At 42.5% G+C, this 22,724-nt stretch overlaps 2 protein-coding genes across 9 annotated transcripts in view; one reads left to right on the forward strand and one right to left on the reverse strand.

Annotated features, from left to right (window-relative positions):
• LOC115199813 (ARF GTPase-activating protein GIT2) overlaps positions 1 to 8,794 on the reverse strand; it is a 32,533-nt gene extending 23,739 nt beyond the window's left edge. For 2 of the 7 annotated variants that reach the window (XM_029762266.1, XM_029762264.1), the window contains exon 1: positions 8,335 to 8,794. In XM_029762266.1, coding sequence (XP_029618126.1) covers positions 8,335 to 8,389 — 55 coding nt within the window. In that variant the 5' untranslated portion in view covers positions 8,390 to 8,794. The remainder of the gene's footprint in view (positions 1 to 8,334) is intronic. The other 5 variants (XM_029762265.1, XM_029762267.1, XM_029762268.1 and 2 more) reach the window with 5 other exon arrangements.
• A 1,674-nt stretch (positions 8,795 to 10,468) lies between these two features.
• On the forward strand, positions 10,469 to 17,646 carry ankrd13a (ankyrin repeat domain 13A). 2 transcript variants are annotated; one of them, XM_029762272.1, is made up of 15 exons: positions 10,469 to 10,491; positions 12,640 to 12,775; positions 13,306 to 13,430; positions 13,540 to 13,585; positions 13,677 to 13,820; positions 13,958 to 14,147; positions 14,262 to 14,328; positions 14,545 to 14,626; positions 14,884 to 14,945; positions 15,161 to 15,291; positions 15,730 to 15,887; positions 16,214 to 16,363; positions 16,591 to 16,760; positions 17,026 to 17,090; positions 17,206 to 17,646. In XM_029762272.1, the coding sequence occupies exons 1-15, from the start codon at positions 10,489 to 10,491 to the stop codon at positions 17,408 to 17,410; spliced, it is 1,734 nt and encodes a 577-aa protein (XP_029618132.1). In that variant the 5' UTR covers positions 10,469 to 10,488; the 3' UTR covers positions 17,411 to 17,646. The 2 variants fall into 2 exon arrangements, with proteins under 2 accessions (XP_029618132.1, XP_029618131.1); XM_029762271.1 differs by lacking the exon at positions 10,469 to 10,491 and adding an exon at positions 10,540 to 11,141.
• Positions 17,647 to 22,724: the final 5,078 nt, after the last annotated feature.

A 22,724-nucleotide genomic window follows, 5' to 3' on the forward strand; every position in this document is an offset into this window, starting at 1 on the left:
AAATGAAACTTGTTTGAACTTGTGCATACCGTGCTGCTGGTAAAGTAACAGCAAACACATCTTTATTTGTCAATTGAAACCAATAGAAGGCAAGCTTCCTTTAAGGTAGGGGGCAACAGAAGTAACACGAGGACTGCCTCAACGCTCCAGGCATGCAATCTCCTCATGTGACCCCATAAGCCCAAGGAAAGAAGTGATCAAGTGATCTGCATCTCCATTTAGAGAACTCTCTGTATTCTCTACAACTGAGCCCTAGAGTCAAACTAAATAGACTAGGCTGTGGTTTCCCTTCTAAACCAGTTTATAAAAATACTGAACAAAAATATGAAGGCAAAATGTAAAGTGTTGGTCTCATGTTTCTTGAGCTGAAATAACAGATCCCAGAAATTTTCCTTACGCACAAAATGCGTATATCCACCTGACAGGTGTGGCATATCAAGAAGCTGCTTAAACGGCATGATCAACAAACGGCCACTCTAAAATGTGCACTTTTGTCAAACACAATGCAGATGTCTCAAGTTGAGGGCTGACTGCAGGAATGTCCACCAGAGCTGTTGCCAGAGAATTTAATGTTAATTTCTCTACCACAAGCCACCGCTAACGTCATTTTAGAGAATTTGGCAGTACGTACAACCGACCTCACAACCGCAGACCATGTGTAACCACACCAGCCCAGTAGTCTGGACCTCGGCATCCGGCTTCTTCGCCTGCAGGATCGTATGAGACCAGCCACCTGGACAGCTGAGGGAGCTGTGGGTTTGCACAACCAAATCATTTCTGCACAAACAAACTGTCTCGGGAAAGCTCATCTGGGTGCTTGTCGTACTCACCAAGGTCTTAACCTGACTGCAGTTTGGCATCGTAATCGACTCCAGTGGGAAAATTCTCACCTTTGATGGCCACTGGCATGCTGGAGAGAAGTGTGCTCTTCACAAATGAATTCCGGTTTCAGATGTACCAGGCAGATGGCAGACAACGTGTATGGCGTCGTGTGGGCGAGCGGTTTGCTGATGTCAACGTTGTGAACAGAGTGCCCCATGGTGGCAGCGGGATTATGGTATGGGAGGCATAAACTATGGACAATGAACACAATTGCATTTTATCGATGGCAATTTGAATGAACAGAGATACCATGACGAGATCCTGAGTCCCATTATCGTACCATTCATCCGCCGCCATCACCTCATGTTTCAGCATGATAATGCACAGCCACATATCGCAAAGATCGGTACCCAATTCCTGTAAGCTGAAAATGGCCTGCATATTCACCAGATATGTCACCCATTGAGCATGTTTGGGATGCTCTGGATTGATGTGTACGACAACCTGTTCCAGTTCCCGCCAATATCCAGCAACTTCGCACAGCCATTGAAGAGAAGTGGGACAACATTCCACAGGCCACAATCAACAGCCTGCTCAACTTTATGCGAAGGGGATGTGTCGTGCTGCATGAGGCAAATGGTAGTCACACCAGATACTGACTGGTTTTCTGATCCACGCCCATACTTTTTTTTTTAAGGTATTAGTGACTAACAGATGCATATCTGTATTCCCAGTCATGAAATACATAGATTAGGGCCTAATAAATGTATTTCAATTGACTGATTTCATTATATGAACTGTAACTCAGTAAAACTTTGAAATTGTTGCATGTTGTGTTTATATTTTTGTTCAGTGTATGTTTTGAGATTAGACGTTCACCTTCCGTGGGTGACTTGCTCTTTCACTTCCTTGTGGTTCAATATAGAGATGTAGAACCTTCAGTCAAGAATTTTGGCGAGTACTGCAATGGATGACTAAATACAAAATTGGTGTCAGTGTGTTAGCTTAAAATACTGTTTGTGGCATTCTATTGAGCTAAATGTTGCTAGCTCAACTTACACTGACCAATTTATAGGCTATTGACATAACGGGAGCAATCATAACATCTAAAATGACTGAGTTTAACTGACATACACTGTTGGTTGGCTGCCAGATTGACCGACAAACTAACAAACAAAATTGCAACTCATATACAGACAGGCAAATTGCAAATGAGTGGCAGTGGGGTTGTCACGTCTTCCTGGCGACAGCTGAAGTGAGAGAGAGAGTGTGTTAGGGGAGGGGGGAGAGGAGGGGGACATGGGCTGAGGACCAGGCTGCGACACCTGCTCCACCGTTCTTTTTTTAATTTAACTAGGCAAGTCAGTTAAGAACAAAATCTTATTTACAATAGATGTCCTACCCCGGTCAAACCCTCCCCTAAGCCAGACGAAACTGGGCCAATTTTGTGCCGCTCTATGGGACTCCCGATCACAGCCGGTTGTGATACAGCCCTGGATCGAACCAGGGTGTGTATTGACGCCTCTAGCACTGCGATGCAGAAGCCTTAGACCGCTGCGCCACTTGGGCGCCGGAGTTCTGTTTGTCTCTTCGTCTTCCTATCCAGTGAGAGATGGGTGTTGTCAAGCCCAGTCAACAACTGGTAACAGCCCCACAGAGGGGCAGTCCAGGCCAACTGGTGTTGGGAGGGAGGGACCTCGACCAATTCATTGTGATGGTCAGAGAATTGGATATAGAAATATGCTGAAATGGATGTAATGAACTGCAGTGAGTGGTAACCCTATCTGTTGGTAAATACATTGGGGTAAATCCATTAGAAACCTTTTTTACCGCATTTATTTGCCCATGGAAGAAATGGTCAGAATGTGACTTTTTGGAACTGAATGCCAAAACATTCCAGAGATAAAGGTGTTCAAAGTTGACTCATTTTGCATACCCCACCACGAGAGATCCATGTCTTCATCACTGGAAAAGATACACTGTCGACTTTAATATAATTTAAAAGCTTGCCAACCGGGTATGCAAAATGGGTCAACTTCGAGCATCTTTATCTCTTTAATGGTTTTGCCATTCAGGTCCAAAAAGTCACTTTCTGAGCACTTTGGAGTTGTGGCTGAACAAAGACATGGATATTATACATCTAGCTGTTTTTTTCTATGCATAATCAAGACTGAACGGCAGCTTCGGGTAAGGTTAAGGGGGAGGTGTGTGTCTCTTTGTTAACAACAGCTGGTGCGCAGTCTCTAATGTTAAGGAAGACTAAAGGTTTTGCTCGCCTGTGTTAGAATACCTCGTGATAAGCTGCAAACCATACTATTTATCAAGAGAGTTTATCTATATTTTTCATAGCTGTCCATTTACCACCTCAAACCAATGTTGCCATCTAGACCGCACTCAACGAGCTTTATAGGCCCATAAGCAAACAAGAAAATGCACATCCAGAGGCGGCGCTCCTAGTGGCCGGTGATTTTAATGCAAGGAAACTGAAATCTATTTTACCTCATTTTTACCAGCATGTCACATGTGCAACTAGAGTTGAAATAACTCTAGATCATCGTTACACAGAAATGCATACAAATCTCTCCCTCAACCTCCATTTGGCAAAGTTGACCATAACGCTATCCTCCTGGTTCCTGCTTACAAGAAAAACTCAAAAACAGGAAGTACCAGTGACGTGCTCAATACGTAAGTGGTACGATGAAGTGGATGTTAAGCTACTGGACTGTTTCGCAAGCGCAGACTGGAATATGTTCCGGGATTCATCCGATAACATTGAGGAGTTTACCACATCAGTCACCGGCTTCATTATTAAAATGCATCAACGACGTCATCCCCACAGTGACCGTACGTACATATCCCTACCAGAAGCCATGGATTACAGGCACCATCCTCACTGAGCTAAAGGTTAGAGCATCCGCTTTCAAGGAGCGGGACACTAATCCGGATGCTTATAAGAAATCCCGCTACGACAAAGATCGAATCCTACTACACCGGCTCTGACGTGCGTCAGATGTGGCAGGGATTGCAAACTATCATAGATTATAAAGGGGAACCCAGCAGAGAGCTGCCCAATGACGCAAGCTTACCAGACCATCTACATTTCTTCTATGCTCATTTCGAGGCAAGCAACACAACCATGTATGAGAGCACCAGCTGTTCCAGACAACAGTGCGATCTCGCTCTCCATAGCTGACGTCAGTAAGACCTTTAAACTAGGGCGGAATACCGGTATTGATGCACGGACTGGTTTGGGTTTTAAATTGACCTTATATAACGGTATTTGAATTTTTGATTTGTTAAATGTGAGATGCCGTATGTAACATCCATTTTTACAGTTTACTCCACTACTTGAGTCATCTCTCTCCACGCCGCTTTCCACACAAACCTAGCCCCGACCCCTGCCACTCAAGGAGTGCATGTTGTTCCTCGACCACGAGACACTTGTGTTCAGTCTGCATGGTCAACGCAGCACATGCAACAATGTTGATGACAACGACGCTGTTTTCACTTTGCTTCTTAATATAAATCCACTAGCATTCTAAAATTACACTATTATTTTATATCTGCAAACAGCTAGTTTGTCTTTTCTTAGCAAGTTGGGCCTAAATCGTGTCAGCAGGTAATGTTAATTGCTAGTTAGCTAGCTAACTAATAAATGTACTGAGTCAGAGCAAACGTAACTAGCTATACAGCCTGATAATACCAGTGATACTGCAGACCTAAATCAACATGCTGTTTGTGCAACAGTGCCTTCAAAATCAAAGAGGAATACGCGAAGCATGAATATGTTAGCTACATGAAGTAGCTAAGACAAAAAAAAATGTAATGTAGCCAAAGATTCTAGGGCCTCCTAGGAAACATTCCTACCCTGTCACAATAACTCCTCCCTGGCATTTCCATTCATTGTCATGTCAAACAACACTAAGTGCCGACTATTATATTCTAACTATTTCCATGATTTCTACAAGAGTTTGGCTCTAAATCACAATTGCAATATTTGGTTAAAAATAAGACCTAAATTGTTTGCCCATAATCGTGCATGGCAGTGTGGAAATGATCTCAAATGAGCTCAGGAAATGCAGAAAAGGATCAATTATTTTAGGTTGAAGTTGAATTGAACAGTATAAAACAATCAGAATGTAGAAAGACCCATTGAAATCACATAGAATGTATGTGTTGCCACCCTATGGACACGCACTACTCATAGAAAATGTATAACTTTTATTATTCAAAAACATAAATACAGTCATACCGTCAATTTAAATACCGCGATAGGACATTTTTGCCATGTCGCCCAGCCCTACTTTAAAACAGGTTAAGATTGACAGATTACTAGGAGGGTACTAGGATGCGTACTCAGAGCATGCGCTGACCAGCTGGCAAGACCCTTCACTGACATTTTCAACCAATCCCTGACCCAGTCTAACACCTACATGTTTCAAGTAGAGCACCATAATACCGGTGTCCAAAAATGCCAAGGTAACCTGTCTAAATGACTATCACTCCGTAGCACTCACATCTGTAGCCATGTAATGCTTTGAAAGGCTGGTCATTGCTCACATCAACACCATCAAAGACCCACTCTAATTCGCATACCAGCCCAACAGATCCAAAAATTACACAATCTCTATTGCATGCCACACTGCCCACTTCCACCTGGACAAGAGGAACACCTACGTGAGAATGCTGTTCATTGACTATAGCTCCGCATTCAAAACCATAATGCCCTTCAAGCTCATCACTAAGCTCAGGACCCTGGGACTGAACACCTCCTCTGCAACTGGATCCTGAACTTCCTGACGGGCCGCCCCCAGGTGGTGAGGGTAGGCAACAACACATCCGCCACACCGATCCTCAACACGGGGGCCCCTCAGGGGTGCGTGCTCACTCCCCTCCTGTACTCTCTGTTCACTCATGACTGCATGGCCAGGCACGAGTCCAACACCATCATTAAGTTTGCAGATGACACAACAGTGGTAGGCCTGTATAGGGAGGAGGTCAATGACCTGTTAGCATGGTGCCAAGACAACAACTCCTCACTCAACGTCGGAAAGACAGGAGCTGATCGTGGACTACAGGAAATGGAGGGCCAAGCACACCCCCATCCACATTGACGGGGCTGTAGTGGAGCATATCGAGAGCTTCAATTTCCTCAGTGTCCACATCCCTAAGAAATGATCATGGTCCACACACACGTCCCCTCAAGAGGCTGAAAAGATTTGGCATCCGACCGCAAGGCGCTACAGAGAGTAGTGCGTACAGCCCAGTACATCACTGGGGCTGAGCTCCCTGCCATCCAGGACCTCTACTTTATTTAACTACGCAAGATAGTTAAGAACAAATTCTTATTTACAATGATGGCCTACCCTGGCCAAACCCGAACGACACTGGGCCAATTGTGCGCCGCCCTATTGGACTCCCAATCATGGCCGGTTGTGATACAGCCTGGAATCGAACCAGGGTCTGTAGTGACACCTCTAGCACTGATATGCAGTGCTTTAGACCGCTGCACCACTCAGGAGCTCTATACCAGGTGGTGTCAGAAGAAGGTACTAAAAATTGTCAAAGACTCCAGCTACCCAAGTCATAGACTGTTCTCTATACTACTGCACGGCAAGCAGTACCATTCTACCAAGTCTGGAACCAACAAGACCCTGAACAGCTTCTACCCCCAAGCCATAAGACTGTTAAACAGTTAACTAGACTATTTAAATGTATCCTTTTTTTAATCAAAATTGGTGCTGTCAAAAAGTGAATGAATTGAAGTGTGGGGAATTCCATTGGGAACAGGTTGGTATGGGCTAGCCTACTTCAAAATGACCCTAGGCTAATGTATACAGCTTAACCTTGTCCCCAGGTTCAATTGAGAGAGAGCCAATAAGACAAGACTACATACAGCTAGGACTACTTATTGTCACAATAATTAGGTTAGGCCTATTTCCCAACAAGGATATCCAATATTCTAACCAAGCAGTGTTCCTCTTTTAACTAAGAACATCAACCACTGACAAATTACATCTAACCACCATGTTTAAAAAAAAAAAAAAATGTTTTAGACAAATATTTCACAAAAAGGAAATGTGCAGATGCTTGTTCAATAGGCCTAAACTGATTTAAAACTCCCTATGATAGAAGAACCTACTGAGAGCAGTGGAAGAAGAGTACAAAAATAGGTGAGGCACATTTTATACTAAGTCAAATACAATAGCCACAATTCTCACTGCATCCTCAGCATCCAGTCAATTCACTCAACATCCTGTTTTTCTTCCTGTGCTCATTAGACATCACGTCATTCCTGTACGAAATAGTCTAAACATTATGCAAAACAACCCTCATAACACTTAGCCTAAATCTCTCACAGCGAAGCAGGACGTTATATGACTTCTACACATGTTGGATGAGCTCGTAGTGGATTTTCTTTACTAACCACTGATAAAGAGCCTCTTAGTGGAGTGACAACATCAAATTGGACGGCACACCAGCATCATTCTTAAAATCGCAGGTTGACAGTTGGTTAATTTCCCCAAAATGAACAGCAGTGTGAGGTGGTAACTAGGGGACCCAGTTCAGATGTGGAAGCAGTGTGTACCTGGTCAGCTGTTGTACTCTTGTCAAAACTCAGACCAGAAGGCAATTGAAGGGAAGCACCTCTAGGTAGTAGAATCTAAAATCATGACCAAGGAGCAAATTCTTGTCCCCTCTGGCATGACTCTTCAGAAGCATGCAGCCAGACAGACAGACACAGGAAGACAACCAACACCACTAAAGTGCCACAATCAGATGTGCAAAAGGGCAAACACACTGAACTACACCACATTGTAACCTTCTTCAGATATTTTATAGCAGAAAGAGACTTGATTGTTGTCTGTATCCCATGTCATACACATTTTACCTTGGCAGATGAGAAAGGAGATTTGCATGCCCTAACTTAAACGGAGACTAAGAGACAATGGCCTGTCTGAAACTGAACATATTACTTCGCTTGCCAACCCGATTAAAAACATTGTGGCAGCCCTTTGACAGGAAATCGTATTTGAAATGGCTATTCCTGCAAAATCAAAACACCACTACATTGGAATAACCGCACCATGATCACATCATGCAGACTTGCATGACTCACGCAAGGACTCGGGAGATAGCTTGATGGTTTATTTTATAACCAATGACCCAGTAGTAATTACATTTTACACTGTAGTTGATAATGTTGGCTTCGTAGAGAGAAGACAGCGCTTGTAAAACTGTCATAACTAGCTAGTTTACTTAACCTAGTCGCATGCTTACGTTTGAGCTCAGTGCTAGCTTCAAAAATCAACTATTTTACTGATCAACGCTGGGTAGCTAGAAGCTAGCCAAGCCATACAAATAGATCTATCAGCTATTACTTGCTAGCTAGCAAGTAAGCTAACAAGTAATTGCTGATAGATAGATATATTAGCCATGTTAATAGAAGTATTCTGCCTGGATGATGTATGGCTTGGCTAGCTACCCACCTTTGATCAGTAAGTGACTTACCTGGGACACTGCAATCCGCGCAAACCTCACTATTCCTTAATCGTTTAGACATCATTTGAAGAGGGGGAAAAAAGGCCTTTAAAAAGTCAAGGGAATTGATGTGCTTCTATACTCATTTGATAACTGGGAAGAATTTAGCTAAGCGAATTACATATGACCAGTTGTTTAAAAAAGCAGTTGATTGGCGAGGAGCAAAATAGTTTCCTCTTCAATCTTAGTTTCTTGCCCCAACCAAGCTACCACTAGCTAGCCTTCGCACAACAAGCAGCTGCGATTGTCAGGAAGGAAACTCTTGCCGCAAGTGGTCTGTAGCCGGATTTTCACTAGTTACTCCAGCCAGAGTCAAACCTCGTCTATTTCTCAAATATATCCTCTAAAAATCTGATTTTAAACCAAAACATAATCACAATGCTAACCTTATACCCAACCCTAACCTCGATTGAAGACCCAAAAGCAAATTTTTGTTTTCATGAATTTTTACGATATAGCCAATTTTGTTGGCTGTGGTAACTAGTTAAAACCATGTAGCCGAGTGGTTACGAATTATCCGTGGACAGCAGTAAACACTACATAAAACATACTTGGTAGATTGTGGTCAATCGGCAGTCGCCCAATGTTAAACGACTAGTCATCTACTGACCTTCGTTTAATTTAAAAAAATAGATTGTAAACTGGTAGTGTGACAAAGATTTGCGCAAACTAGTACCAAAGATGATGGATAAATTAAGATAGTTCACTCAGGCCGTTTACCATTGACAAAAATGGTCAATTCCGGGCTACTTAACTCGGCGTGTCCATATACACCAATGTAATAGCAACTGTGTCTAGTCTACTTAGTTAATTGACTTTCATTGAAACAGAAGAAGAAAAACAGCGAGTGGGGTGTCTAGCTTCCCCTTCCCTCTCTGCTAGTAATACTGTAGTACAAGTAGACGGAACAGGAAGCGAGACATCTTACTCCCTCATTTGTTTCAGTGGAAGTCAATTAACTAAGTAGACCAGTCCCAGCTGCTATCACATTGGTGTCTACGGGAGAGCCACCCCTTAAGTACACCGGCATTTATATATTTTTCAATTGTAGAACTATTTTCATTTATCCACCATCTTTGCTATTAGCTAGTTGTTCAGTGGTCATGGCTAGAAGGCTTCCAGATTTTGTCAAATTCATTTCAGATTTGACGTTATGTAGCAGGTTAGGAAAATGAATGTAACAGGTTAGGATAATTAGATAAGGTTTTGGGAAAAAGTTGGGGTTTGCTATACTGAACAAAAAAATATAAACGCAACATGCAAAGTATTTGTCACATGTTTCATGAGCTGAAATAAAAGTTCCCTGAAACTTTCCATATGCACAAAAAGCATATTTCTCAGAAATGTGCACGAATGTGTTTACATCCCTGTTAGTGAGAATTTCTCCTTTGCCAAGATAATCCATCCACTGGACATGTGTGGCATATCAAGAAAGTGATTACAGCATGATCATTACACATATGCACCTTTTGTTGGAGACAGTAAAAAAACTAAAATAAAAATAAATAAAAATTGCAGTTTTGTCACACAACCCAATGTTGAGGGAGCATGCAATTGGCATCCTGACTTCAGGAATGTCCATCCGAGCTGTTCATTCTCTGAATTTAATGTTAATTTCTCTACCATAAGCCAACGTTGTTTTAGAGAATGTGGCAGTACATTTAACCGGCCTTACAACCGAAGACCAATTGTAACCACGCCAGTCAAGGACCTAACACATCCAGTTTATTCACCTCCTGGATGGTGTGAGACCAGCCACCCAGACAGCTGATGAAAGTATTTGTCTGTAGTAAAGACCTTTTTTGTGGGGAAAAACTCATTCTGATTGGCTAGGCCTGGCTCCCGAGTGGGTGAGCCTTTGCCCTCACAGACCAACCGATGGCTGCGCCCATGCTCAGTCATGTGGAATCCATAGATTAGGGCCTAATTAATTTATTTAAATTGACTGATTTCCTTATATGAACCGTAACAGTAAAATCGTTGAAATTGTTGTGTTTATATGTTTGTTCAGTATAAAAAAGAAAATAAATAAAACACTTTTGACGTCCATTTGACAAAAGCTGGATCCCTTCTAACCATGACCTTCGTAAGTGCTTGTTGTTGCGGTAAAGGGATGTGACGTCGATGGTAAACATGATCACATGAATTGTTGTCATTGATTTGCAGTTTAATTGCGCAAATATGCACTACTTGAAGTAGCTTTCTATATTTACAATACTTTAATTATATGTACGAAAAAGTATTTGTATTTGGCACAAATTAGTAAAGCCTCGCTTCCCCGGCCATAGCGTAACATGGTCACGTCCTTGCTTGAAAAAATATATATTTTCGCGAGGATTTTTTATTTTTTTTATAGCAAATATTGAACTTAAAAACGTGTCATTATTTAAGAAATATATACATGTAATAATATGTATTCATAAATATAGTCCTATATTGGTCTTTATCCTCAAATAGTTTATCTCAAACACCCCTACAACAAGTCTCAACGTGACACTTCCTTGTTTTTCGAAAAGTTTTATTCGGTAGTAGTTGGCTATCTATGGCTAGCACAATTTGACATGGATCCTGTTGAAGTGCATTGATTAACATTTCTTCACCTTTAAGGTTTAGCTTAGGTTGCCCATGGCTGTAAATATAGGCTAGATAAATTGAGAAGTTTAAACTAGTAGGGGAAGATGTTATCCGCGGCCAACGAAGATTTCAGAGTGAAGTTTCCACTACATTCCTTAGTCTGGGAAAATGATTACAGGAAATTGGAAAACGACTCAACAAAGGTAGCTATGTCAAAATATGGACAATGAGCTAGCTATAGGTACTTTTCTGTTTTCCCGCCTTTAGCTACCTAACTACAAATTTATCTGCTTCAAAATGTCTGAAGCTAGCTAGCATGTTACTAACTTGGCTACCTTGATAGCTAACGTTAGCTACTTGGCCTGACATGGATAACCATATACTTTGATTGGCGTAATTCCTAGGCTATGTATGCTCTGCCAGTTTAACCGTTCACGGAATGCCCTGTTGCATTATTGATCATATTAACTACAGTACACACTTCATTCAGTATAGCTAGCCGCCTTGTTTACGTTACTACTGGCTACTTTGCATGGGCTATGTCCTACTGTTCGACATCTGGCACAGGCTGACCACTGATTCTTGAAGAATATAAACGCCTTAAGAGCTTAGAAACGGTATTTTCCTACTATAATAACCTAGCTGAGAATTGAGATGTGGAGTGGATAATTATCAGCTAATCATAACCCCAAGATATGGTTGCTTTACCCCATTCTAAATGTTTTTGTGGTCAGTTGAGTATTTGTTATTAACAGGAAATGAGGGAGTTCTTTTAACCTGAGCCGCTGTGAACCGGTCTATGGCCCGTGAAGTGCAAAAGTGGTGAGGGAGAAGCGCCCTTCACAAATGAATAGTAATCTCTGCTGCTCGGTCAATGCATCATTTAGCCTCTTTTAGAATAGGAGAGTGAAATACACTCGTCTCTAACATGTAGGCTCAGCATTCTGGAACAGTCCCATTACAAGTCAGAATGTTGAACAAACTCCATTTCAATGTACTTCACCTGTTGTCTTCAGATTTTGACACTATGTCTGAGGTAATCTGATACAAAATATCCACAGGGAAGCGTTATCAATCAGACCTTCAGTATGCTGGTCTGTATATTGATTTGTATTTCCGGTTTTTATTTTCAATACTGACGCAATTCGCACAAACACTTGCACAATATGGCCGAGCCAAACCGAACCACATGTTCTCCTGCACAATCAGCTGGCAAATTTTACTAACACTTCCAGATTGAGGAAGCGTGCTTCGGATGATACGTTTGGTTACATTTGGCTATTGTTTACATATTGTGCAATGCGTCAGGAGATTGAAAATACAAGCGGCAGAACCTACCGGTGCTGCAAAAAGTTGGGTAAACAACACTTTCCTGTGTATACCCTATCTCCAACTCAAAAGGACCAACAGCATGTACAACCGGTAAAGTAAGTGTAAATATAATTTTATTCAACATTCTGGCTTGTAGGGACTCGTTTGTAAGCAGATTTCTTTCAGACTGAATATCCATGGGGAAATCTAATTCAATCACTTTTTACCTGGTGCAAACTTTTCCCACCTGGGTAACCCGGGCCAGATGATCGAATCTCCTCAGTGTAGCTATATCTTCCAGTGTGTATTATGTCGATCTCGAGAGATTCTCTTTAGGTAGCTAGGCTATTTGTTTTTGAAGGCATTGCAATGCTTGTTTGTTTCTCTCAGAACGACGTTGAGGCTGTGGATCCCAGAGGAAGGACACCGCTCCACCTGGCTGTGTCGCTGGGCCACCTGGAGTCGGTGAGAGTGCTTCTGAGACATGGCGCTGAAGTTACCAAAGAGAATGCCAAGAATTGGACAGGTTAGGCCGGCTATCCTCCATGAGATACTGCAATTCAGACCTCTGTGCTTTGCCTTCATTAGCCCTATAAATAGTATGCCACATTCCTGATATTTCTAATGATACATTTACGTCTGGATATTGTCTTTTTTATTTATGGAATTAATAAAATAAAACGTATATGTAAATGTTAATTAATACCATGACTTTGGCAAACTATTTATATGGCTATGGCTTCATCTGACATGCCTTGGTATTGGTCTATTTGTTGGTTTTTCAATTGTATGATCAAAGTCACTTCCACAAATTGACCTTGGGGGTTTCCGTAACAATTTCACACACTCTGTACGCTTGAATCAGTAGGTGTCTATTCCAGTCGTAGTGGGACACACTATTTCTTTCCACTGCTTCACACAATACCTCTTGTTACTACACACACAGCTTACTAGTTGATGCTGGCCATAACAAATGTATACAAAAGTAAGAATTGTTATCACAGAAGTATGTTATATGTTAAAAATATCTTGTCATAAGCATGTGTTTGTGTGTAGTGCTGCAGGAGGCAGTCAGCACCGGCGACCCAGAGATGGTGCAGCTAGTGCTCCAGCGGCGAGACTACCTCAAAGCCTCTACAGCTCTGGGAGGAGTGCCTGAGCTTCTGAGCAAGATCCGTGAGGTGTTCTCTCTCTCTCTCTCTCTGTTTGCTCCCCTCTCTGAAATGTGTTTCACTCATCACAAAAAACTAAGAACTGCAAACTCAAGCCTCTTTTCAATCCCCCCCCCAGTCCCCAGATTTCTACATGGAAATGAAATGGGAGTTCACAAGTTGGAGTAAGTTCTACTTCAAAATCCTCCTTTACAATTGGCCATGTGTGGATGTTTGTAACGTTGTTGTTTACATTGCTTTCCCATCTTTTCCCAGTCCCTCTCGTTTCCCGGGTTTGTCCCAGTGACGTGTGTCGGATCTGGAAGAGTGGGGCCAGCCTGCGCGTGGACGCCACTCTGCTAGGCTTCGAGAACATGACCTGGATCAGAGGTCGTCGGAGCTACATTTTCAGGGGAGATGGTGAGTCCCTTTTTCCCTGAGTGAGGCTTACACACAACTGTGTCCTCCTGACTTCTGTTTTAGCAGACCTCATCTTTTATCTCGTCTTTTGCTCTGTTGGCGTATGTTTCATAGTGTGTGTTTGTGCCCATTGGCAGATGCCTGCACAGAGTTGATGGAGGTGAACCATGACGAACAGGTGGTGGACACGGAACGCTTTGACATCTCCAGGGAGATAGAAGACGTAACGCTGGACTCCATGCAACCTGCAGAACAGGAAGTGGCCAAGCGGCTGACCACGCCCATTGTCAATACCTTTCTGGACACCAGGGACATTGCTTTTGAGAGGCAAGACCCAAACCATACTTTATCTTGTTTGTCTATTGTGTAGTATAATGTGTCTGTTGAAGGATGTGTAAACTTGTATCGGGATTTATAGTGACATGAAATTGTTTTTCACAGAAATAAATCTGGGATTTGGGGTTGGAGGAGTGACAAAACGGAAGTTGTCAATGGTTTCGAGGCTAAGGTTTGTGCATTTATTAAAGCATTCTTGTGTTGTTGATATTGAATTATTTTGTTGCTTGTCTAGGTTTGCTGACCTTACGCAAGTCCCTTTCTTTAATTTGACAAGATCTACAGTAGATGAACTATTTTTAAAAAAGCTGGCATTTTTCTTTATTCTCAGTAAACGGAAGAATAGTATGCGGGTATACTGCACGAGTTGTTTTTCTTTTCATTGCAGGTTTTCACTGTGAACAATGTAAACGTGGTGATCCGGACGAGGACAGAGCATCTCACCGATGAGGAGAAGGCTAGAATAAAAAGTATACACTCTATGATCCCTCAAGGAGGTGGTAGAGAGACATAAGTTAGTCTGTATCTGAAATGGCATCCCGTTCCCTACGTAGTGCACTACTTCTGGCCTAAGAGACATGGTCCTTATCTCAGTGTTTAATAAGCAGAGTTGCAGTGTAATAACCCAGAGAGACCTGTCTCGGTTTAGAAGGGGACTTGTTGGAGACCAGCGCTCTGTCAGACACAATAACACTTTGTGTGGATTGTCTCTCTTTTTGGCTTCTAGGTGAGAGGAATGTTCTGGAGTCTCTTCTGGGCACAGTGGAGCAGCAGATAAGTGCTCAAGGGGTAAGTGATCAGCAGACCTGAATTTGAGGTTATTGCGGATTATCACATCCAATTTTTTTATTACCTACATAGACAGAATCTTACTTGCCTATTTGGTTTATAACGACTTCAATAAGAATGCTTTGTCTCGGTTCATATTGACATCAATAAGAACGGTGAACTTGGTTTATAATGGCTTCAATAAGAATGCTCTACTCTGGTCATATTGTGGATAGGACCTCACGCTGGAGTACGCGACAGCCAACAACCCCACCGCCATCACACCAGAGGAGTACTTTGACCCTGCGTTTGACCTTGAAGACCGAGACATTGGCCGGCCCATTGAACTCACCATCCGAACCCAGAAGTAAGAAAATTATGCTGCAAAACCCAAGAGAGAGTGAGGCTTTCTGATCAGAATTCATGTCATCAGAAGTCTTGATTGTTTTTATAACAGGTTCCCTCTCAGTTCATATGAAGGTGTTGGTGTTTAGGTTTTAGCATAAGGGTGGTTGTATTGAGATGGGACTACTTTGCAGTGTGCATAATCTACAAATCGCCATATCTACAAATCACTACTCATGATGGGATCAAGATTAGCGATTCTGCGCTTCCTCAAACTGATCCCTCAAACACGATCAGAGTGTTTTCTGGTTCGTATTCATTAGGCACCAAACAGAAGAAAACAGGACTGAAACAGGAGGGACTACCGTAACTTGTCCAATAAGAAATTCTTATTTTCATTTTCCGTTGCAAAATGTTTTGCTACGGTGTACAATAATGAATACCACCCTGATGTGTTCAGGTTTAAGGGTACATTGTGGATGAGCGAGGAACACCCCCTCTCCCTGGTGGAGCAGGTCACCCCCATCATCGATCTCATGGCCCGGACCAGCACCCACTTCGCCCGGCTGCGGGATTTTGTCACCCTCAAGTTCCCTCCAGGGTTCCCTGTAAAAATAGGTACAATCACACCTCTGGAACAGCGTGACGAAATGAGAATGTTTCCACAAAATGCTTGTGCCAATCAGCTCATTCAAGCACAACTGTATCAAGCGTCTCAGAGGTGGTCTGCTGATCAAGGATCAGTCCACCCTGTCCATATAACCTTATTCCTTGTGAACTAAAAGGCAAAACGGACCCCAAATCAGCACTCCTACTCTGAGACGCTTCATACATACAGTGCACATACACATATAAGGTATCACAATGAAAAGCCCACCATAGAGGCGTTTGCTTATAGATAATGGGATCCGTGGAGTGACCCGTCTTTGTTTCCTCTCACACAGAGATTCCCCTATTCCATGTGCTCAACGCCCGCATTTCATTTGGCAGTGTCAACAAATGCAGTACGGGCGAAGCCTTGGAGACACCCCCTTCCGCTGCCACACCCGAGGTGGAGGAGGTGAGGGAGGAGGGAGGCTGCGACGAAGCTTCAGGTACAGAGCACGCCCATGCCGCTGACCAGGGTGTCTAAACATTCGTCCCCGTGGGGTCTGAACAAAACAAATCGCACATTTAGTCATTTTTCAAACTTATTTCTTCAGTTGCATCTAACAGATGAACAACCAATATTAATGTTTCTATCCATATCGCTTTTGGTTGAAATGTCAATATTAACAGCCACCCAGTAACATCATTCTGTATGACTGTTCCCTCCACCCAGTTCCCCCTCTATTCCAGGTGTGCCCGTCGGTGTTCGAGGTGCCCTCACACTACCGCCACCGAGGAGTGGGTGGCAGCCGCCACACGCCGGTGTCAAATCATGACGAGGAGCTACTGCAGTATGCCATCCACCAGAGTCTGCTGGAGTCCAGTGGTGGAGCCCTGGGACAGGTCCTAGATGCCACACACACACTACTCATCTGTTTCACTCCCTATCTGGTCCTCTTCCGCTCACGGCCATCCGCCTTAGTGTTCGTCGGTCTGTTCAGGAAGCTGCAATGTTGTAAAACTTCCAGATAGAATGGATTGCGTGGAAACGATATTATTGTCTGACATAAGGAATAGGGAACTCTGTCCGTTACATTTATGCAAGTTTTATCTGTGACGTGCCAAGAGTTTCACCTCGCTAACTCCACCTTTTTGTTTTGTCCTCTAGGAAGTGACCTGGGGGGATGCCAATGGTGACCTCACAGACCCCATACTCAGCAGCCAGAGTGACGGGTACATCAAGTATTCATGCATATCATTATCTACACTTTTCACTTTTGTCCAAAGTGACTTCCAGTTAGCACATACATTATATTCAGACTATATCCATATCCCTCTGTTGTTCCAGAAGCATCCCAGAGGGGGTGCTGGTGGACTTGGGAGACACCACGTCGAGTCAGGCGAGCTCGGGCACCTCGGCCTCCAGCCCCGACACTGACCTCCGCATGGCCATGGAGCTGTCGGCCCGGGCCCAGGCCGAGGAGGAGAGGAGGAGGAAGGAGGAAGAGGAGGAGCTGGAGAGGATATTGCAGCTCTCGCTCACAGAGAAGTAAAAAAAAAAAAGGAAAATAGGAGGGAAAAAAATAATAATTAAGGCCATGCCTTGCCATAACTGCATTAACTTTTCGTTGATCAAGAAGCAGCCACCACCACACCCCCAATCCGCCCCCTCCCACCTTCCTCCTTCACTACAATCTGCCCTGACCCCGGAAAAACATCCATGTAACATATGTCAAACAAAACCATCTGTATTTAATACTTTAATACCTATTTTTGGGAAAGAAAAAAACCCAGATATATTGCTATATTTGTATTTCTATATAACACTTAGGCTCTGTCTTAAAAGTGTAGAAGCTGTCAAATCCTTGATTCCTCCCGTCCTTTTAAAACAGAGCCAAAGCCACTCCGCTCTCCCGAAGAGGTATCCAGGTATTCTTTGATATTATTTTGGGAAGGATTTCCATTGGAGTGTAAGGGTTGCAACAAGTGATTGTGTTTGTTGGGTGTTGCGAAGGTGGGGTTAAACTTGTGACTGGTAGCTGCTTTAGTTGTGGCTCTGGATGTTTGTTGTTTTAGAGCCCTGGGTCATGTTCATTAGGCACCAAATGGAAGGGAGCGGAATGAAACCGGGAGGGGCTACCTGCACATTTTCAGTTTCCTGTTGCAAAAAGTTTTAACATGTTTTATTTTTTTATTAAGATGACCCTGGACATGGCATTCCAGTCACACAGCCATTCGAAAGATTGAATATCTCAGGGTTCCATTGTTCCACAGTCCCTCTGAAACTAGTGAAAGTGCAGTATGTTAGTTTATTGTGGACACATCGAACATGGTTTTCTGGTCATCAACATGGATTTTTTTTCTACTTTGAACAGAATATCATCAAACAATATGACTTGCTGGTGCTTCCAACCCTTTTTCTTCTTGTGCTGCAAGAATTCATGTTTTGGATTCGTGTCGTCATTGACGCAATGTTAAAATGAAAGTGAACTACATGATCATTCAAACAGGTTTTGACTTGCCCCAGAAACCAGGTTTTATTCAATTGGGCTAAGGGCTTGTTATGTAAGAGGGTTTGATCTTGTTGGCCATGGTCACTGGGCACCATCAAGCATCAGAACCTCAACAAAGCAATAGCAGAAGCCGCTGTGCCTACCTGTGGATGACAAAGGAGCATACGCACGGTTCAGTGGTGCTCGCAAACAAACAAGGTCGAAACATTGATTATCGTAGGCTATCCATTGTCTAACACTTTTTCCTTTCTTAAATGTCAAAGAATCTGTCCATTAGACTTCAAACTCAACAGGGTTCTAAGGACTCCTGTTAGGGCTGTCTTTTTTATCTTGAAACTACAGAGACCTGTGAACTGCGTGACGTGTGAGATCTGCTCCATGTAGCATCATCATTTTGTACTGAAGGGAGCGATCCCCTCTAACGTTCCCAATCCCAAATGGAGCTTACCTACAGTGCCTTCAGAAAGTATTCATACCCCTTAACTTTTTCCACATTTTTAGTTACAGCCGTATTCTAAAATTGATTCAATTGTTATTTTCCCCTCATCAATCTACACACAATAACACAATGCAGGTGCTTCTACACCTGCATTGCTTGCTGTTTGGGGTTTTAGGCTGGGTTTCTGTACAGCACTTTGAGATATCAGCTGATGTAAGAAGGGCTATATAAATAAATTTGATTTGATTTGAACACATAATGACAAAGTAAAAACAGTTATTTATGAATAAAGTATTCAGACCCTTTACTCAGTACTTCGTTGAAGCACCTTTTGGCAGCGATTACAGCCTCGTGTCTTCTTGGGTATGACGCTACAAGCTTGGCACACCTGTATTTGGGAAGTTTCTCCTATTCTTCTCTGCAGATCCTCTCAAGATTTGTCAGGTTGGATGGGGAGCATTGTTGCACAGCTATTTTCAGGTCTCTCCAGAGATGTTCAATCGGGCTCTGGCTGGGCCACTCAATGACATTCAGAGACTTGCCCCGAAGCCACTCCTGTGTTGTCTTGGCTGTGTGCTTAGGGTCGTTGTCCTGTTTGAAGGTGAACCTTCGCCCCCAGTGTGAGGTCCTGAGCACTCTGGCGCAGGTTTTCATCAAGGATTTCTCTGTACTTTGTTTCGTTCATCTTTCCCTCGATCCTGACTAGTCTCCCAGTCCCTGCCGCTGAAAAACATCCCAACAGCATGATGCTGCCAGCACCATGCTTCACCATAGGGATGGTGCCACGTTTCCTCCAGACGTGACGCTTGGCATTCAGGCCAAAGAGTTCAATCTTGGTTTCATCAGACCAGAGTATCTTGTTTCTCATGGTCTGAGAGTCTTTAGGTGCCATTTAGCAAACTCCAAGCAGACTGTCGTGTCCCTTTTACTGAGGAGTGGCTTCCATCTGGTCACTCAACCATAACGGCCTGATTTGTGGAGTGCTGCAGAGATGGTTGTCCTTCTGGAAGGTTATCCCATCTCCACAGAGGAACTCTAGAGCTCTGTCAGAGTGACTATCGGGCTCTTGGTTGCCTCCCTGACCAAGGCCCTTCTCTCCCGATTGCTCACCTTGGCCGGGCGGCCAGCTCTAGGAAGAATCTTGGTGGTTCCAAACGTCTTCCATTGAAGAATGATGGAGGCCACTGTGTTCTTGGGGACCTTCAATGCTGCAGACATTTTTTTGGTTCCCTTCCCAGATCTGTGCCTCGACACAATCCTGTCTCGGAGCTCTGCGGACAAATTCTTTGACCTCATGGTTTGGTTTTTGCTCTGACATGCACTGTCAACTGTGGGACCTTATATAGACAGGCATGTACCTTTCCAAATCATGTCCAATCAATTGAATTTACCACAGGTGGACTTCAATCAAGTTGTAGAAATACCTCAAGGATGATCAATGGAAACAGGATGCTTGAGTCTCATACCAAAGGGTCTGAATACTTATGTAAATAAGGTATTTCTAATTTCTAAAAATCTGTTTTTGCTTTGTCATGATGGGGTATTGTGTGTAGATTGCTGAGTTTTTTGTTGTATTTAATCCATTTTAGAATAAGGCTGTAACGTAACAAAATGTGGGAAAAGTCAAGGGGTCTGAATACTTTCTGAAGGCACTGTATGCTCTTGTGCAGACCTGAGAAGATTTGATAGGTGTACGCGATATGGTAATAAATTTAACTTGCCCTCTGATGGGCTAGGGGAATAAGAAAATAAAAAAATCGTATTGCCAATTATATCTCCACAAGTGCGTAGTAGGGTGTATATTCCATTTGGGCTTGGGCCACAGACATGATTTGGTTGGGAGGATCAGTGTTCTACTGTTACCCAGGCCAGACCTACTAAAGACGGCAGAGAACATTTTGAAATGTCTCATCTTTAAAGCTGTGATCAAGGGGCTTAACAAATGTTTCCCGTCCAGTGGTGTTGCTGGACATAATGAATTAACCAATGTAGTTAATTACACTGATAACCAACAGCACTTTGGACATGTTACTGATGCGTCTTTTCGTCTGTTTTCTGGGGGCTAGAGCTCAAAACGGCTAATGGGCAAGTTGCCAAACATCAGAACATTCTCTAAAGTACCAGAGTTCACTTTGATTAGATTTCTGGGGAACAGTCTTTGTACTGCTTTATTTGCTAGCAGGTAAGCTTTTTTTTTTTAAAGAATTCAAGAAAGCATTTGTTAACTGTGATGTTGGTTTCAAATTGTTTTCTTTCTTAAATAAATGCACTTTATTTCAATTTGGGTGAACTATGGCTTATTCTTTTACAAGTAGCTGTTCCTAGCCTGCTTCTTTCAAAGAATAACAGCAGATGGCGCAAACCCATTCCTTTTTCTGATCATAACACAATCCTTAATTTGTTTTTCAGACACAAATTTACCCTGATCATTGACCGTTGAATGACCCCTGAATTGCTGTATATTTCAGATTTTACCATTTTACAGCACTGGATGAATTGGTCACACCAATGCCCTTTGCATTGTTTCATCAATAATCATTGGTATATATGGTTAGATTATCACATAGATCTATGAATGGATGGTATGTTTTGTTAGGCTAAATATAGTCACCGCCTTCATTCAAATCCTGACATCTGCTCTGTGCGTACCACACTGACCAATTAGAGCATCTGAACTGTTTACCGTAATCCAATTGGATGCTACGAGAATATTATGGTGGATATACACGGGCACCATATTGTGTAAGAGGAATCAACTCTGAAAATGGAATCTCAAATTCTATTAGCCCTCTCCATGACTGAGAGCGATTATTCATAATCAGATACCTGTCATCTTTCCAAATGTCACATTTAAAAAAAACAAAATTGGACACAAAATGAGCAACAGGGAAATGGTTTTGGTGTCTTCAACTAATTCTATTCATTATTGATTTTATTACAATTTGACATTTTAGTCAAGGGATCTGGTTTGAGGTAGATTTTCATTTTAGATGCTTGTAGTAATGCTGTCACCTTATGTGTTATTGACCTTTTCTAATCTTGACAGCATGTGAGTGAATACCAATTGTGAATCTCTTTGAAAGCAACAGCTACGTCATGGTGTCATACATGTTTTAAGCACCATGCAACCAGTCTCACTTCAATGTCTCCTGTAACACTTTAAAAAGGAAAAACAGGAAACAACAAAATATATAGGCATTTGAACACTAACAAGGTGATTACACTCTGATGTAGCTTCCAAATGGTGAATAAGTACTGTGGAAAACTGCACTATTTACCTTGTTTACCTTTTTGGCAGCTATGAGAAGTCCTTTTTTCAATTATCCATTTACCGTAATTTCCGGACTATTAAGCGCACCTGAATATAAGCCGCATCCACTGAATTAAAAAAAATATATATATTATTTTGAACATAAATGAACATAAATGTCTATAAGCCGCAGGTGCCTACCGGTACATTGAAACAAATGAACTTTACACAGGCTTTAACGAAACACGGCTTGTAACAAAAATAAATAGGCTTTAACGAAACACGGCTTGTAACAAAAATAAATAGGCTTTAACGAAACACGGCTTGTAATAAATTAGCAGTAAGCTTTAGTCGTCTTTTTGCACTGAGTCATTCCTCACGCTGCCTGTTTCCAACATCTTATCATCGACTCATTAAGACCAAGCTCCCGTGCAGCAGCTCTATTTCCTTTTCCAACAGCCAGATCAATCGCCTTCAACTTGAAAGCTGCATCATATGCATTCTCCGTGTCTTGCCATGATGAGGGTGACAAAATGACTACAGTAATCAGAATGATGGGAAGTTTGAGAGCGCTCGATTTAATCTAAACAGTAACAAAAAAGTTGTTTGACCTTAACCTGTTCGGCAATTTCATTGGTCTAATGAAAGCTTCATGCCGCCAAAAA

This window comes from Salmo trutta, chromosome 9 (assembly GCF_901001165.1).
Source record: "Salmo trutta chromosome 9, fSalTru1.1, whole genome shotgun sequence".
Classification (NCBI taxonomy): domain Eukaryota; kingdom Metazoa; phylum Chordata; class Actinopteri; order Salmoniformes; family Salmonidae; genus Salmo; species Salmo trutta.

Bases quoted from the DNA above. Each gene is read 5' to 3' on its own strand.
- ankrd13a (XM_029762271.1), top strand. From the start codon at position 11,043: ATGTTATCCGCGGCCAACGAAGATTTCAGAGTGAAGTTTCCACTACAT. The intron at 11,142-12,639 runs GTAGCTATGTCA...TGTTTCTCTCAG, and splicing joins TGGAAAACGACTCAACAAAG to AACGACGTTGAGGCTGTGGA. The intron at 15,292-15,729 runs GTAAGAAAATTA...TGATGTGTTCAG, and splicing joins CTCACCATCCGAACCCAGAA to GTTTAAGGGTACATTGTGGA.